The sequence below is a fragment of the Semicossyphus pulcher genome, unplaced genomic scaffold (genome assembly GCF_022749685.1).
Source record: "Semicossyphus pulcher isolate SPU_LCO1_2020_fin unplaced genomic scaffold, fSemPul1.0.p SCAF_6, whole genome shotgun sequence".
In the NCBI taxonomy this organism is placed as follows: Eukaryota; Metazoa; Chordata; class Actinopteri; order Labriformes; family Labridae; genus Semicossyphus; species Semicossyphus pulcher.
The window spans coordinates 24,984,803-25,002,256 of record NW_027211737.1 but is presented as its reverse complement, the minus strand read 5'-3'; the positions used below and the strand labels follow the sequence as shown (position 1 = coordinate 25,002,256).

Below are 17,454 nucleotides of genomic sequence, written 5' to 3'. Positions count from 1 at the left end.
ATGTTCACCTGGATTCTTCGTAATGCTTCATTTCACAGTTGCATCAAACAATCGGTATAGTGCAAAACCTTTGAGAGAACACTCACGTTTTTTCTAACCAGCCCATGCCCCGGTGTGTTGCAAAAACCAACCTTTGTAACCGCAAATTACTAGAACCTTTTGTGACCCTCTGCCCTTTAGACAAATTGAGTTTTTGAACGTGTGCAACCCAACCGTTGCACTTTATTAAAAATGAATGTAGGAGCATGCAGACCTTAAGGAAAAGATATATTGGAACTGTTCTTAGCAGGAGTGGAATAGTTGATCCTGCACTGCATTTGAGGAAGAATCACGATTCAATTACACTTTAAGGATTAACTGCTGATTTTGTCTCCACAGAGGAAATCATAACTATCATTCCTTTTCAGATCACCAAGCAGTCACAAAAAACAACTTTGTCTTACTCAAAGGAATAAACAGAAAACCAGTGTTTTTTCTATGTTTATAACAAACCATAAATAACAGTACATCATTAATTCCAAATACATACAATTTATTTGTAAGACAAACAACCTTTTTTACTCTAGGCGTTTGGTTGAAGGTGCTCTGCAGCATGTTTCAGTAAGGCAATCTAGATAAAACTGGATATTTCTATAAAGACACATTAGAAACCTGATTAATATAAAGACTGGAAATATAGACATTTAATTATTACACGTTTGCTCTGTAAAAACAAGGGTTTGTGTCCTGTTCTCTGTCGCTAAAGTTCCTGAGAAGGTAAACAGTGTGAGGTTGAATGCTGTGACATTATGCTCAGAGCAAAGTGTCCACCAGCTGCTGGTAGGTTTCTCTCTCCTGCTTCAGGCCGTGATGCTCTTCCACGTAGACTTTCCCATTCCTCACCACTCTCTCTCTCAGTTCGTGATCTGACAGCAGCCTTTGAGATTGATGTACAAATTCCTGGCAGGGATGGAGGCAAAACATGTTCTTATTTAGTGCCAAATGCCACTTAAAGCTTACCACTGAAGTTGCCTGAAGATGTTTTTCTTTTTTTTTAAAGAATAAAAGATTATCCAAGGCAGGAAAGCAGAATTCAGATAAAAGCCAGAGCACTGATTAGTAAAAAGTCCGTACATTGCCAAAGGATGGAGATATTTATGGCAGTAGTTCTAAAAACAGCTGTCCAATGGACCTTGTCAGTCTATCCTAGTAACTGCCACCTCTCATTTGCTTCTAAAGAAAGGTGAAAAAAAAACCCAAAGTGACTGCTACAGTTACACAATACAACAACAGCAGCTGTCACAGGGATACGGGAGGGGAAGACGAGGATAAAAATGATGCCCGAGTTGTCCACAAAGCATCCTGTATACTTCTTGCTCATCTGTTGGCCGGGCAGTCTGAGTCAAGCCTCCGACAAAATGAAGTGAAGTGCCTGAAAGTGATCCTGCAACATGGCAGCCAGCGTTAACTGCAGCAGAGAGCCAATGGGCATACAAAGTTTTAGCCTCTGCCAGTCAGCAGGCCAATTCACTCCACTTCACTTCAGTCAAGTGATGTGATTATGTCTGGAGAGGCTCTTGGTAGCAAACGGCTCTTCTGTATGGCCATATGAGAGCTATAAATCCTCTGCAACAGGATTAAAGCTCAACTTATGAGCAGCGTGCTTATAATCACTTCACTTTTAGTGCAAATTATAGAGCCAGGCAGGAAGTGCCATTTTTCTTTTTAAAGCTTGAAGTGCTTGTGTGTTTGTTTCTTTCGACACTTTTCTTGATATCTATACTCGTCGTGTAATTACTCGGAAGGCTTAAAGAACCGAAAACACTGTCAGTCACAAATAGGATGTTAGGAGGGGAAGGATTTTAAAGCACGCAGAAAAGAAAACAAACTCTTGAGTGTGATCCACCGCAAGGAAAGTTTTGGCTGAAAGACTCGCACTCGTTGCCCATCGGTTCTGGCTGAGGTCATGGTTTATCCAGGCCAAGATGCTGTGACCATCTGTGAGAGCTTCTTCCTGGCAGCTCAGCTGTGCGCACGTGACCACCACCAACCCCCTCTCCCCCTCCCCCAGGGAAGACTTATCTCAGCGGTCACAACGACATCACGCTAGAGCATGTTGTCATGAAGGCACCATGGTCAAGCCCTTTGTCATGTGACCTTTACCTTTGTTATCCTCCTTTATTCGAACATTAGCTTAGCTTGTCTCACTGATAACTGCTAATCATAGCTGAGCTCGTACCTCTGAGAACTTCAGATCAAACCTCCGATGACTAAAATCCTCATCAAGTCAGTTAAAAACAAACTAAGATCAAAAAGTATCATTGACGTGATAAAACAGTCGGCCTAAAATGTTTTTATTTCTATGCAGACAGCCAGCACTTGTGGAAACTCTGATCAGACCTCATTAAATATCAGACTGACCTCATGGGAACCTCTCACTTTACCCTTTCCTGCATGCTGCCATGTGTTGCATCACTATGGGTAGTTTAGTATCTTTGCTTTGTCCCTGAAGGCAGCACTTTTTGATTCTAATCTGAGCACCTTAGGAAGAAAAAAACTGCTCTTTTTGTTAGACTTTTCCCAGCTTAGATTGGATTTATGGTAAGAATATGTTTACATTTTTAAGGATAAACCTATTCCCTGAAAGGGACATACACATGTTCAGTCACCAAAGTACTTTGCCGGTCGTTTGAGGTGAAGGGAGTAGTTGTTGGCTGCAGTGTTTATGCCGTTTATCCCCTCTATCTTCAGTATTAAAGCTTAACAGGGCTTAGTGTCTGTAGTGACCTGGTCAGTGTTTTTGCCTATCTACCTGAGGAGATGAGTAAAGCAGGCCAGTGAACTCGTGTTGAACTACAGCTGCATTTCCTGGAATGTTCCGGGCCAACACGGGCACCCCGAGATCCATGGCCTGTTGGAGCAGAGAGATGAAACACTGAAAGGTCGCAGAGATTTACAACGTCGCAGACAAAAGTCACTTTCTCTTTCTTCTGAGAACTACAAAAAAAATAGTACTGACAGGCTATTATCTTCACTGCATCAGTTCACTTACAGAATTAATCGGTATCAGCTAATACCTTCAGCAGGTTGTTGAGTGAAACATGCTAACAGACTAATCAGACTCTAAGCCTACTGTGGATTGTCTTAATCGACTGAGTTTAAAAAAGATTAAGTGGATTTGCAGGTTTTGCTCACTCAGGAATAGGAAGATTGGAGTCAAGCAATTAATTTGGGTAATTGTCCCTGAAGTGGTCAGATAACATTGTAGCTGCGCGAGAAATAACAAGATAAGGACTGCTGTAAATATTCACACACTTTTTTTCCAGGGCTCTGCGTGGCAAATTCTCTGCAAATACTTTGATAAACCCAAATCTCATTACCAAAATATTATTTTGCACAATGGACGAGTCAAAGAGGAGATAACAGCCGAGTCCTGAGCATGTTTACCTCCAAGATGGCGGCTGACATGCCCTCTGATACGGAGCTGTTGACCACGGCGAAGCACCTTTTCATGGCAGCATGAAGCTCCTGCTGGCTCCTCTCCTGGGCCAAGAAGACCCCTGCTGTTCTGCAGAAGCAGTGGCAGAGCTCAGTTCTGCGTGACTCGGGGTTCACGGAGGCGTGAATGATGCTAAAGGGCAGTGACAAGCTGGGGGCAGGAAACACTGCTGCACTATTTGTGACATGCACGGAGCGTCCAGGTAGAGTCCTAACCAGAGAGGGCAGCTTCCTGCTGCAAACATCTTTGTTGTGGTGACGGCCTTTGGCGAAAAACTGAGAGATCAGCTACGACTTGAGAGTGGGAGGGCGGATAATAAAAAAAGAGAGGATCTCGGCGCTCCCCTAAGATTTTTATTCTGTTCATATTATGTCAAGATAAATGTAAGCTGCGTTCGCTAAGATATTTCCTTGTGCCGTCTGGGATAAATAGAAGAATAAGCAGACTTCTAATTTCTCACAGGAGAGAAAGTCTCTGCAATTACACTTCAGATTTCAAATTTTATTTGTGTGTAGGTAAAAAAGAAGAGAAACTAAAAAGAAAACTTACCTTTGAACAACAGCTTCCACCTCCACAGTAAACACAGGATCAATCTAACAGAGGCAGACACAAGACACGTGAAGCCCGTTTCCTACACATCTAAAGCCGTGTTTTCATCAAGAATTCCATCAATGACTTAATCGAGAGGATAAAACAAACAATGACACAATTAATAATTTCTCTCATGGGCAAATCATTCTCTGCAAATCCTCTATTTCCAGAGATTGGGGTCAGGGTGGGGTGGGTGGCCAATCTGATTAATTGCAGTGTGGGATTTGCGTGCATTAGCCTGCCCACAGAAAAAGTCAAAGCATAGCAATTTAGGTCAAAGATGTTGCCAAGCAAGCTGCTACTTTTGCCTCTTTCATTTTATAGCTCATGAAATTTCTAAGAGGAGTCTACTGTAAAGCGTGTTGTGCATTCAATTCACAGAATCGAGCGGGAGAGGAGTTTTTGTATCCTGGCGTAATCTGGGATTTAGCAGACATTGTAAAACCAGAGTGGGGATGTATCAGGATAAAGGCTGTATTAACAAACAACTGATTTAAGCACTGTACTGATCCTGTACTGTTAGTGGGTGAATCGACAGAAATCGGAGGGGGAAGTGTGACTAGTCAGAAAGTGAAAGCAGATTTTCTATCGATGTTTTCGTTCTCTAAAGTGAATCTGTCACATCTGTGAGCATTGTGTGATCATGGCCACCGTTTTTTTTTGTTATTTCCCACATATTTCCTTTTAAGCAACAAATATTTGTAGCAAAAGACTGCAAACATGCCGAGATAAAACATCACATGATTGTGCACAGAATATGCTGCACATTGTGGTGCTTAATAAAGCCCAGTTACGGGGGAGTGACGTGTCATTGCTGACAAACTGACCTGAATTCTCCTCTTAATGACAGATGCCGTGCAGCCACAGCGCTTATTACTCCAGTGAGGTAGCTGTGGATTTGTTGTACGTCATGAGAGACTCATTCCATCTTTTTTTTTATGTTGTTAAATTTCACTTTTACTTCAATGAATCTTCAGTAATGTTTAATCAAGAGCAGAAGCCTATAATTATCAAGGGGGGAATGTGTCTGTCATACATATACATGTTTATTATAATAATAGTTCACGGCTTTTCATTTCACAGGCAAACAAACAAACACGCTTCCACTCTGATTCAGGAGTGTCGAGATGAATCACACGTCTCGGCTTCCACTGAACCATTTCATCAAACAACAACAAAGCGGAGCGGAGCGAGAAGCGGCAGCGCTACGACCGTGTATGAGCCCCTGGCCATGTCTAATTGAGTTGTTTTTGAGCAGGAAACTAAAGCAAGAACATACCTTTTGCCTGACACCACTGTTTGAGAGAAAGAACAGACACTAAAATACTGTACGCTGATGTTGTATCAAAGCCAGTCAGGGGGAAGAGAAGATGAAGAGAGAAATCAATGAGTGAGAGATTGGAAAGGAGGAACAGTCGTAAGAGCGGTGAGGTTGGCCGGGATGTGACTTCTATCTCTCCGTGTGCTGCAGCGAGCAGACAGAACATAAAAGTGCAATCAGTTTAAAAAAAACTTTAACAGTAAATGTATAAAAAAAACTCCTGCTCTGATTTGATTGTGTGGCCGGTTTATGAATCATCATAAATCATGACAGCCTATATTGCTTTTCCCCCCTATTATTAGACCTGCTCGACATGAAGCCGCTCAGTGTGCGTCTTCAGGAGTGACACACAGGACAGAAACATGATGGTGTGTGACGGGGCCACAAACAGCTTTGACAGTGATTGAAACAAGCACATGTACAGATACACGCCCATCCATGTGAATTCAACTAAGAAGCCTGTATACAGGTCACTGGTCAAAGGCTAACTTGCAGCAGGAGATGCAGCGGTATATAAAGCAGTCAGACAGTTGGACACAGAAACAAAGGACTACTATTACTGCTGCTGCTGTTGACCTTTGCCATGTTTCCAAAAGATTGCCATTTCCTCCCACGATGGCCTTTAATTCCAGCTAAACAGTTAAGCCAGTATCTCTGCTACATCCAATTAGGAGCAGCCTGGATTCCCAGGGAAGGTTCCTATTATAGGTGATTTCTACAGTACAGTCGATCATTGTACAGAGGGAGACATACGGCAGGTTTGACTTTTTCTATAATGGATATTTACTCACCTTTGGTCCAATAATTACCAACACATTCAGCGGATTCTCAGAATGCCACTCTGAGGAGACAAAACACAACTGGAAATGTCAATATGTTAACAGCTCGGGTTAAAGAAACAGATTGCTCCTGAAGGCAGTGAAGCTGTTTTGCATAAGGAATACCTGCTTAGGTTTGTCCTTTAAAGCATTCAAACAGCACAACTTCATTCCTAGATGTAAAAATCCTCTCATCTCGTCCCCCCATCTGTATGAAACTTTAAATATACAATTTGACGCCCTCTAGTGCTGCCTTATTACCATAACTGTGTGCTTTGAAAGTCACATAAAATAAAAGAGAATTTCAAAGATACATATAAGCCCTCAAAGAAGACGCGAGGAAGAAGGCGTATAAGAGTCATTATATGAGAATAAGACTATAAAGGCATGATATAATCTCTTTGTAGGGCCAACATGAGCTGTCAGAAGAATCTCGTTGTACTTTCACATTAATTTTCAATTAGCTGAAACTCAACCGCAGAGATGTAACTTCATTCCTAATTGATGAGGACGCTGGCTTTGCCTCTACCACAGGCCGACACAGAAATACAGGCAGATTGTGTTTTTGTACCATGTAGGTTGAAAACATGCAAGCAAGAAACACCCTGCTTTCTCAGCTGGCCTAAATGCTTTAATATGATATTATGCGTTTGTTTTATGTTGTATACGACCTTTAAATATCTAAAGTACATGGTTTGAATTGGATGTTATACCTGAAAATACCTCCACCAGATAGAGGGGGTCCTTGACTCTTCTGAGGCCACAGACCAGCAGGAAAACACGCAGCTCATCCACACGCTCACTGCTTACACCTGGAGGTGAGCCAGACACACAGGAAGACAGCAGCACAATATCAAAACACTGCATAATGAACATCCCAAGTACATCGGCAGATAATGAAAGCAATACATCACCCAAGGTCATGAGGAAAATACGACAGCGATGACTAATGTGCTCCCGCAATTCTCTGATCAGACTTGTAACACTCAGCAGGGAAATAGTCTGCTGGAAACATTGGAAGGTTGAAGTCTAATCAGTGTGTAATACGGCGTCACAACTACAGGGCCGCCCGAGTGTTCGGGTGACAATATGCACACCGAGCAGCCAGAGATTAAGATGCGCTAACCCGACATCAGGCTAACGACATTAAACATTCCGAGAACCTTAATTTAATTGAGAGGCGGAGCCACTAAACGGGTGTTTTCCCCAGATGATTTAACTTTCAGGATCAATCCAGATGTTCAACCCCCAAACATATAATCAAGCACCATTTATTAACACTGACAAGGGCAATATGTGTCACTCAGCACCTCATCAGGCTTATGGTGCCAGCACCTCCTACCATGAAGCTCATGTTTTGCGCTAACGTGCTAATGTTAAGCAGATATAACGTGTACCATACAGTCCTGCCAAATATTGTGTAGGTCCCCCTTTTGCCACCAAAACAGCCCTGACCCGTCGAGGCATGGACTCCTCTAGACCCCTGAAGGTGTGCTGAGGTATCTGGCAGCAACATGTTAGCAGCAGATCCTTTAAGTCCTGTATGCTGCGAGGTGGGGGCCTCCATGGATCGGACTCATTTGTCCAGCACATCACACAGATGCTCGACTGGATTGAGATCTGGGGAATTTGGAGGCCAAGTCAACACCTTGAACTCGTCGTGTTCCTCAATTCCTGAACCGTTTCTGCAGGTTGTTACCCAGTCGTCTAGCCATCACAATTTGGCCCTCGTCAAAGTCGCTTACATCCTCACGCTTGCCCATTTTTCCTGCTTCCAACACGTCAACTCCAAGGACAGAATGTTCTCCTGCTGCCTGACATATCCCACCCACTGACAGGTGTCATTATAACGAGATAATCAATGTTTTTCACTTCGTCTGTTAGTGGTCATAATGTTACGGCTGACCAGTGTATTCACCCACTTAGTTTTTGTGTGTTAGCATGCTACAGTTTGCTGTTTTGCACTTAACACTACAGCAGATGATGATGGGATTGTCATTAAATTGGCACGTACTTCATCGTTAACCAAAGTGAGGAGCAAACTTAAATTTAAGATGAAAGTAGAGGGAGGCAACAGAATTACCTCAGGGAGATGTTGATGTTTGTACCACATTTCATAGCAGTGAATCGTTACCTCATGGTGTACTGGAGGGAAAGCTTAAGGATCATTAGCGTCTTAAGGATTTATTGTCTGGAGTCTATAACATCTTTGTGTGTCAATCTGTCAAAGTATGTTTACATATCACAGGATAAGGGAAAGTTTTGACCTGCTGGTGACCCCAGAAAGGGAAAGTCAAAGGATCAACAAGATGATGTTTGATCCTCTGGGGACCATGAACGCCTCCACAGAATGTGTTATCCAGTAGTCCTAATCCCAAGTAGTATATGAAGCTCATTTGAAGAGGTTAGGTGCTGAACAACAGAATTCCTTACAACATATTAGAGGCCAGGCTTGCTTTCATGTCAACTTTAAGCACTGTTTGTGTTGACGCAACACTTAAAAGTCGAGGTCTACTGCTCAGCAGTGTTGCACCAAAATCTAAGTGATGTAGAAAAAAAAAGAAGCCTGTGACGAAATGAATTTTGAAAGTGACAAATTGAGAAACAAACAATTTCAGCACTAATGCCACAAACGGACACGAGCACGTGCTCTAAGCGCTGTGACAGTCGGCTGAAATCCCCTGCTGCCAGATAAGTCCAGATCAGGAGGCTGAAGCAGCTCTTTAATGCTATTAAAGAGAATCTTAAAATGACAGCGTGGAGTCTAGGCATTGACCCTGATCCTAGGAGCCGATTGTCAAAAAAAAGCTCTAAATCTGGGGGCCGAATCGTAACGTATTCGCGTTGATTCGCAGGATGAGACGCTACGTAGGTGAAGGGAAACAAACATGTCACTACTTTTGAAGGAAGGTGCAGGAAAATAATGGAGGAGAGCTGGAATCACACCAGAGCTCAGAGTTGTCAAAATGAGAAAGAAATTCAAAGAACTAAAAAAAAAACACAATTCCTTTTTTTCCTCAGGGGAGAAAAACAAAGTGTACAAATCATGTGTGTGCCAGCAGCAATCTTTTCCCTCCGTCTCTTTGCAGCTCTGTGAGGTCTATGCAAGACACATTTCTGTGCTTTTGTCTTTTGATTTCAGAAGGGCATTCTGAACAATCCCCTGATGTTTTAATCAGTCTGTGTGGCTGTGTGTGTCGTGTGCGCATGCAAGTGGGAGCATAACCGAAGAGTTCCCGTTAATCTGTTGAGTGGCACAGATTGATACAGGTAGCGGGGGTGTGTCGGGGGTGGGTGGACACAATTATGACAACACCATCTACAAAGGAAGAAAACCAAGGTGATGCCGGCTACTAACAAAGCTGAGATGCATTAAGACTGTTAGAAATATGTTAATCTCCACAAGTCTGAAAGCTAATCATGTTGATATAATGACCAAGGAACACGAGGCCATTTCCAAGCACGGTATGCCCCCTATCGCACCAGGGCTGCTCCCTGATCCGGCTCCAACGGTGGTACGAGGGGTTGCACTTTACTTCTACCTTCTTACCTCTAATTTAATCTTTACTGAGGAGCTTCCTGTGTAATGTATTCCATCATCATGTTATCCCTTGACGTTGCTGGAGAAAGTAACAACACGCTCCCTACATGTCTCTCCTCTTCCTTCAGGGATTCAAAGCATCGCTGCTCCCTCCACAGCGCTGTTCAACATGTATCATCTTAACCCCGCTCACGAGGCACGCAGCAGGGGTCACAAACAACATACACAGAGAGGCTTTCATGGACTGACAGCTCCGGTGATGAAGTCTATGCCTTTGCAGGGTACATGACACTCAAAGGATAACACAGACAGTGAAGTCAGTCATGTGGGAGGTTTGATTTACTCATTTAATGTTCACTGGTGGACCTTTTTTCACTGCTGTAACACTGGACTAGACAGAATGCATATATTCCTACTTAAGCTAGCAAATGTACAATATACCACAGACTCGCAATTTAGTAATTATGTATTTATGTCAAACTAGAAATGAGTCACTTCTTTGGGCATTGTTGTGTCTGAGAAAAGCTGGAGCTGTTCAGAGTGAATATGGGTCAGCGAGGTTTAAGAGAAGGACGCGGAATAAGTGTCAATCCAACTACACAAATGACCACGTGACTACAAAACTTAAAAGGTTTTTAGCGTAATGAACAGGGGTAGGAATCGCAGGGTGACCCATGATACGATACAATAAGATATGATACGCCATACACAATGCTTGGCCCGTGATAACAATAATATCATTGATTCCGCGGTATATTGCATGACAATCATATAAGGATACATCATGATATCTGATTAACTGAAGAATACAAAATGCTCCTAAAAAGGTAAAGTGTAGGATTACTGTATTCAGTCACTGCAATTTGGTGTCAGTTTCACAGAATTTGACACAACCTGAGATGTTTTCAGAACAACTGTAAAAACTAATTCGGACTTTGGATTTGAAAGTAGCTGGTGCATCTCTTATCTTCTTTGCACCGCTGTCCGACATTATCCCACTGTCTTCTTTTATTTTTATCCTGCTGTCAACTTCTTCTTTGGCAAATTAATTTCTGTTCACGTTTCCCCCATTCGCGTCTTGAAGGAGCAGTTCGCCCCTGGAAAAAGCCTCTGTCAGTCAAAGCTGGTGCTCTCTGTAATCGATAGAAGCAATAATACTTGAAATTGGCGCCATAGCTGTGGAGAAAGTTGTACAAGCAGCTCGTGGTTTTGCCAACTCTACATTCCTACAACACCCAGTGTGCACTGCGCCACTCCCTCTGAGCATTGCATTTTTTTCCTACCACAATGGCATTAGCTCCCCATAATAGCATGATAGGACTGAGGTTGAAAATCAGCAAACTGGCCCTTTAAGCCCCACGGTGAGGAGTCATGAAGTCGTGACGCAGTGAGTCAAAATTGCAGGGAAATCTGTTTACAGCGCCATATATTTGTAAACTGAAATATCAATATTTGGGGCCGGCCTATTGATAATTGTATTGCACAAGTCAGGATGATGATATATTGCCGTATCGATATTTTGTCCCACCCAGTCATGAAAACGCAGAGATATCACCAAAAAAGCAAATTTAAAACAATAAATAAATATGATTTAATTTGAATGGGGTTCCTGCTTTGGGATCACATTTACTAATATATACAAACAAAAGTTAGAGCACATGCTGTTTTCTTAAAGCAATGTGGTGTTAACACTGTGGCATTTTTTTTCTCACTTACATTAAACACATTTGACCCACATCCGTGAAAATGAGGCAGACAATAAACACCATCAGATGGCACATATGCAGAAACCGTAACACTGCTTACAGCTCTAAAAAGTCACATAACAGTCGTTTCATCACATCTGAAGAAAAACACAATAGTAGTGACTCCTACTGTGAGTGTAACAAATGGAGAAGTGACTCTGGGCAATTAGTATTTCTTGCACCAGTTGTGAAGCGAGATGACAAATGGCCTCGGACTAGACTGCAATAAATCAGTCGCTCCTCTCTGTCCGCACGGTGCTCTCTATGAGCACTAATGCTCCGGGGATGGACATTATCCTGCAATGTCCAGTTTAAAGTGTGCATTGTTTGTGTGAGGATACTCGGGAACACTTTGCATATTTACTGAGCAATTCAAATGAGAGTTGGAGCTTTGGGGGAGTGAAGGGAAAAGGCTGGGTAAGTGAATACAAGCACATGGATGTATATACCACAGCTCTGGGTAAATAAAGGCTTTCAGTTTGGTACTTCTCAGATTGGGGGTGTTTGAATGGATTGCCTATTGTTCTCCCAGTGGGGGCTTCACTGCACAGCCTTTGACTAATAGTGGAGCTAAGGACAGACGGATGCAGTATAGAATATGTCAGCACAATATTGCAGATTGTTATAATTTTGTGGCACACTTGTTGTAAAGTCGGTCAAACAACAACCATAAAACCGTTTTTACAAGGCAGCTTGAATTTAATATGCAAGCACCTCTCCTTTATAGTGCACCCAACACTGTCGAGCACCTGTTCCTCTCAGGTTTTGTGGATGTGCACTTTTCCTGCTATAATTTGATACATTGCCTCAATAAGTAGATTACAGTTATTCTAATCAGACTGCATAAGGATGACAGAGACAGTAAAAAGAATTTTTGACAAGAATAATTTCTATTAAGGGGCGAAAAAATTAAATACAATAAATTAAACTGCAAACTATTCACATTGAGCTATGTCAATAATCAAGAAGCAGGTACCTGAGCTCCTCAAGAATTCAGCCCAGCAGAATTGTTCAGCCACTTCCGTGTGGATGCCTTTAAAGGAAACACAGATACATTTTAGTAAAGCTTTTTCGTATATCAATGAAAACATCCATCGTGCACAAAAATCGTCAACATGTTTTTTAGTTAAAGCTCATGTGAGGAGTTTTTGACAAGTTATGAAACAGACCTACAAAAGGAAACCAGACCATCAGTAACAAGATTGATTATTTCTATATAGTTATTATTAATGCCTGAAACTGCTGGCGGGGGGGTAGGTGTCAGATGAAGTGATTAACTGCACGCTGCCTTTGTTTGCATTTTCCAAAAACTTAAAGTGAGTGATACATATGACTGTTAAAGAAAGCAGGATGAGATTTTTCGTTAAAGCTCCTGTGAGGAACTTTGGGTTTGTGTTGATTTTGGCGCCCCCTGTGGACAAAGCCGTACCTCTCATCTCTCAGCTGATTTTGTCCTGTACATGCTTCAGTGGTGGTTTTTAACGAAAAATCTCATCCTGCTTTCTTTAACAGTCAAATGTATCACTCACTTTAAATTTTTGCCCTGGAAAATGTAAACAAAGGCAGCGTGCAGTTAATCGCTTCGTTTGACACCTACCCCCCCGCCAGCAGTTTCAGGCATTTAAAATAACTATATAGAAATAATCAGTCTTGTTGCTGATGGTCTGGTTTGCTTTGGTGGGTCATATAGAGTAATCAGAATTAATTTCAGTCTGTTTCATAAACAGATAAAAATTCCTCACAGGAGCTTTAAGAGTGTACTGGACAAAATCAGCAAAGAGATAAGAGGCACAGCTTTGTCCACAGGGGGCACCAAAGTCAGCACAAACTGAAAGTTACTCACAGCAGCTTTAAGCTGATGAATACATTTCGTATTTTTTACCTGGTTTTGTGCTTTGTTGCTCATGTGACACGCTAAATTTAAAACATCCCCTGTTCTTATAGTCTTAGATCTATAATTTGTATAACCCTTATTCATATTAGACACATAGACTATGTTTGTATACATTTAACTGTATGCAAAAGGGATTTAAATAAAGCCTTATGTATACATGTGCATTTTAAAACCATGATTTTGTGTGGTCCGCCTCACTGTGATCACTATCTGTTGACAAGCATGAAAAATAAGCTTTACTGGTCCGGGCTCAGCCATGCAGCTGGCCAAGGGCTCTCCTCTAATCTATGAAGGGACACTATTTGCCAAACAAGGCTACTGGTGGGAAGCAACATGGAAGAGTGATTTGGGCTGTCCTACATGGCACAGCGGCCAATGGCAAGAGCATACAGAACTCTGTACTGCAGAAAGCATGATAATGGAGGAAAAAATGTCAAAGCTGATTAATGCAACACTTCAATGGCGAGTCAGGGATGCACAGCGTGAGGCGAGGATATTCATCCTGCAGAGCTTACCTTGGGGCTGGACATAGATCTTGCTGCTCGGGGACAGCTTCAGAGAAAAACACAGAATAATTATGGTTAAAACACGAAACAAATCATGAATACACAAGTGGTTTAAAGCAATCTGTAATTACTGGTTGTGTTTGTTTACACAAATTACATATGATTATTATACCTGAGCTTCTGTCTCTTTATGTCAGTCAATAGAAACAGTCTATAAACGCTCTTTAAGCTCCAGACATATTAAGTCAAATCCGAACTTTAGAAGTGAGTCAGGAAAACAGTTGCTAAGATAATGGGGGTGCTCCAAAATAAATCAGAGAGGATGGAAAAGAAATTGACTGGATGCTATCACAGCAGATCCATCCCCTATGTGTGTTTTCTGTCACAATAAAAAGCGTGCGGATGCCTCTCAGTGCCTGTCCTGTCTGCCTGCTGTCAGCACTAAATGGTGGAGATAAAGCATGCCACTCGCCTCGATCTGCAGCCTACGGGTGGAATCTAATCTGAAAATAAAACACGGTAATATTGTTTTAATGCCAAACTATTAGGGGACATGGCAGGATATTGTGTTTGTATTGTAAAAGCCCTTCTGTTCTGTTTTATTGAAGCTGTCAGGCTCCTGCTGTCTGTTGATGTGCAGTAAAATGCAAACAAAAAACTTTTGCACTCACTTCTTGATTAGGTTAATATTTTGTTAAATACCAGTGATGATGGTCTTGTCAGCTGCTGGGTTTATATTGAGATTAAAGGGTTAGAGGTGCAGCAAAGCAGGCCGTCATAAACATACTGATGAAGCAGCAATTAAGGACATACAGAAATGTTCTCGTAAAACTTAAGTGAGTAGAACTGGTGCTATGCACGCTATGGCACATTAGACACAGACTTACACATGCAATAATCAGACATAAACTAGTGCAGTTATATTAAAAGACAAAAGAAAAGAATCATACCAAAAACAACTCTGCCTCTTCCTTCAGTTTGTCAGTAAAGGCGACAGCGAACCTGATTAAAAAAAACACTTAATTATCACCCCTGTAAAGACATTTTAGTTAGCACAATTCCAATGCTGACAGAAAAGTCTACGTCTTATAAAAGCACTGACAATTTGACAACAATAGAGCAAAAAGCAGTGGTAATATTAAAAAACAGACGTCTCCGGGCTGAGACTGAGTGCATGAGAGCAGAAAAACTGCTTGTGGTTTCAAGTCAAAGGGTTTAAGGATGAACACGCCAAGAATACAAAGAGCAAAACAAAGAGAATGTAGAGCAAAAAACAGTGGGGAGATATTAATTTGTGCATGTGTGAGCGTGCAGTCATAAATGGGCCAACGTGGCTCAGAGTGGTGACTAAATTTCATGATCAAGGTTTGTGTGAGAAGGCGCTAACAGCGGGGGAGCACGTGGATTCAGATGTTTGAAGTCGTGAAACCTGGATTTCCCCTCAGTACTCCCAGAAGGCAATTATCCCACTAGACTTACTACATGGATGCCCTACACCATGTATTGTTTTTATCATGATGATAACAGAGACACCAGGGTAGGAAAGATATTGATAAGTACTTCTGCACAATAACTTCTCAGTGTTAAACTAGGGGAGAGGGAACACAGCCTGCACAGCTGTGGCTGGCTTGTGTTCAGCCTCATACATCAATGTCAGTGCTCCAGACAGATATGACTGAAATGCTCTAACAATATCAAATCTTGAATTGACTTGCAGTTGTTATTTATCATGTTGAGCTTGTAAAACTATAAAGGATTAAGCATTTAGTTTGACAAAGACTGAACATCAAACTATTAGTGAAATTAATTAGATTTCATGTGAACAACTTATAAAGGGGGGAAAAGTTCACGTTTACTTCCTGCTTGGGTGATGACATCAGCATCGAACTTCTATGAAAGGAAGTAGGTAAACATGGGACACAGACATTACTAGCATATATGAGACAATAATCAAATGAGTGACTGTTATGGATCTGCTAAATGACTGTACTGCCATCACAGCTTGTTAAGAGATACCACAAGTCCTTTCTGCTGGCAGACAAGCTACTTCAGACAAGCATGGGTGTAACTAACTATTGCCTAATTCTATATAACTGTGAGATGAAAGCCATGGCAATGAATAATTAAGTACAATAGCAGGGCCCTTGAACTGGGACAACTACATACATAATTGATGTCATTAGTTACACCTGTGCTTTTCCTGCTACGAGATATTAAAAAGTCTACGATAAAAGTTACACATTGTAGAATTATAGTGTTAGTCTTATTTCTATGAGTATGTAAACATCTAAACAGATGGGACAGGAAACAAATTCTTCAGTAAGTACATTGTTATTAAGAAAGTTGTGACTATGTAGTTCTGCACGGATAACAACAGTGTTCAAGAACACACCACATATATTCACAGTCTTCAAAAATTCAAATTGGAGCTATTTGGAATGACATGGGTTAAAATAGTACTTTGCAGCAACATCACCTGGCTTTCAGTAGCACCTGCTCCATAACCACACGCTTCTGCTCAACTTTCACATCTTCATTTATGTCTGTTCCGCCAAAGATAACGCCAAAGGGTACTTGGGTGTCTGGTGTAAAGGTTAGACATAAAAACAAAAGGTGCTCTGACATTTGTGGAACGGGTAACAGTAAACTTGTTGGTTTACTATTATTATTGACACTAACAAACGGCTTACGGTAAATAGGGAAAAGTCAACAGATCATATAACAGCAAGGGCGTTTACCTAAGAGAAGCCTGCCTGCTCTGAACAGATGAATGGCCAGTGCCGCCTCAAATGGAGGATTTCGAGATACTAGGCTTGCCACCTCAGCAGGAGACTGAAATTCTGCAGCATCCCTGAGCTCACAAGTGTGTCCTGCTGATTCAATGTGGGACCTAAAATAAAAAATATATTAATTTGATTATGAATGGATGGTAGGACAAACAGGATGACTAAGCAAAGTTACAAACATTAAAACTTTACTTAACATTAATAAACGTAAACATTTATTTATCTCCAAAGTATTTTGTTTTTACTCATCTAACAATTAAATGTTTTTTTTCTGTTGACAACACTGCGTCATCTTTTTCAATCATGTTATAGCTGATTTACTGAAGCCACTGTGCAATTAAGTAGACATTTTAACAAAAACATTTCACTTTGAAATACTACTGAGTGTACTGCCAGTGACTAATACAGGCTCACCCGGCAAATAATACGTAGCAACACCTGCTGTAGCTAACTACACTTAGCAACAGTTTAAATTACCTTATTCTCTCAGCTGTAGTGTGGTTCCCAGTTTTGGGGCTGAGACAGGCAAGAAAGAGTAATTTCATAGCTTCACTAGAGGCTGGTCTGACGAGCGAACTACTTTACAAGTAAACATAAGTGAAAAACAACAGGAAATATTGCAGCAAGCACAGTTTGTGTTATTTATGTAGGCTCCCTTAACACAGCTGCTATCACATTTCCTGGACCCATGCCTACAAGTCACACGTCCAGCAAAGCTGTAGACGTGAGCGGCAGATCCCACGCCTGAAATGTTTACCTGTCCGTCTCCTATAT

At 41.5% G+C, this 17,454-nt stretch overlaps 1 protein-coding gene across 4 annotated transcripts; it reads right to left on the bottom strand.

Annotated features, from left to right (window-relative positions):
• Positions 1-509: 509 nt before the first annotated feature.
• On the bottom strand, positions 510-17,429 carry glt1d1 (glycosyltransferase 1 domain containing 1). Of its 4 annotated transcripts, none has more exons than XM_069683807.1 (13): positions 17,158-17,429; positions 16,633-16,784; positions 16,371-16,476; positions 14,845-14,896; positions 13,904-13,940; positions 12,471-12,527; positions 6,922-7,020; positions 6,182-6,231; positions 4,897-4,959; positions 4,028-4,071; positions 3,427-3,547; positions 2,792-2,890; positions 510-939 (listed from the first exon to the last, which is right to left on the bottom strand). In XM_069683807.1, the coding sequence occupies exons 1-13, from the start codon at positions 17,223-17,225 to the stop codon at positions 793-795; spliced, it is 1,095 nt and encodes a 364-aa protein (XP_069539908.1). In that variant the 5' UTR covers positions 17,226-17,429; the 3' UTR covers positions 510-792. The 4 variants fall into 4 exon arrangements, with proteins under 4 accessions (XP_069539908.1, XP_069539907.1, XP_069539910.1 ...); XM_069683806.1 differs by having other exon boundaries at positions 3,427-3,542; XM_069683809.1 differs by lacking the exon at positions 4,897-4,959.
• Positions 17,430-17,454: the final 25 nt, after the last annotated feature.

Bases quoted from the DNA above. Each gene is read 5' to 3' on its own strand.
- glt1d1 (XM_069683806.1), bottom strand. From the start codon at position 17,225: ATGAAATTACTCTTTCTTGCCTGTCTCAGCCCCAAAACTGGGAACCAC. The intron at 6,232-6,921 runs GTATAACATCCA...TTGTCTCCTCAG, and splicing joins TCTGGTGGAGGTATTTTCAG to AGTGGCATTCTGAGAATCCG. The intron at 940-2,791 runs GTAGATAGGCAA...CATCCCTGCCAG, and splicing joins TGCTTTACTCATCTCCTCAG to GAATTTGTACATCAATCTCA.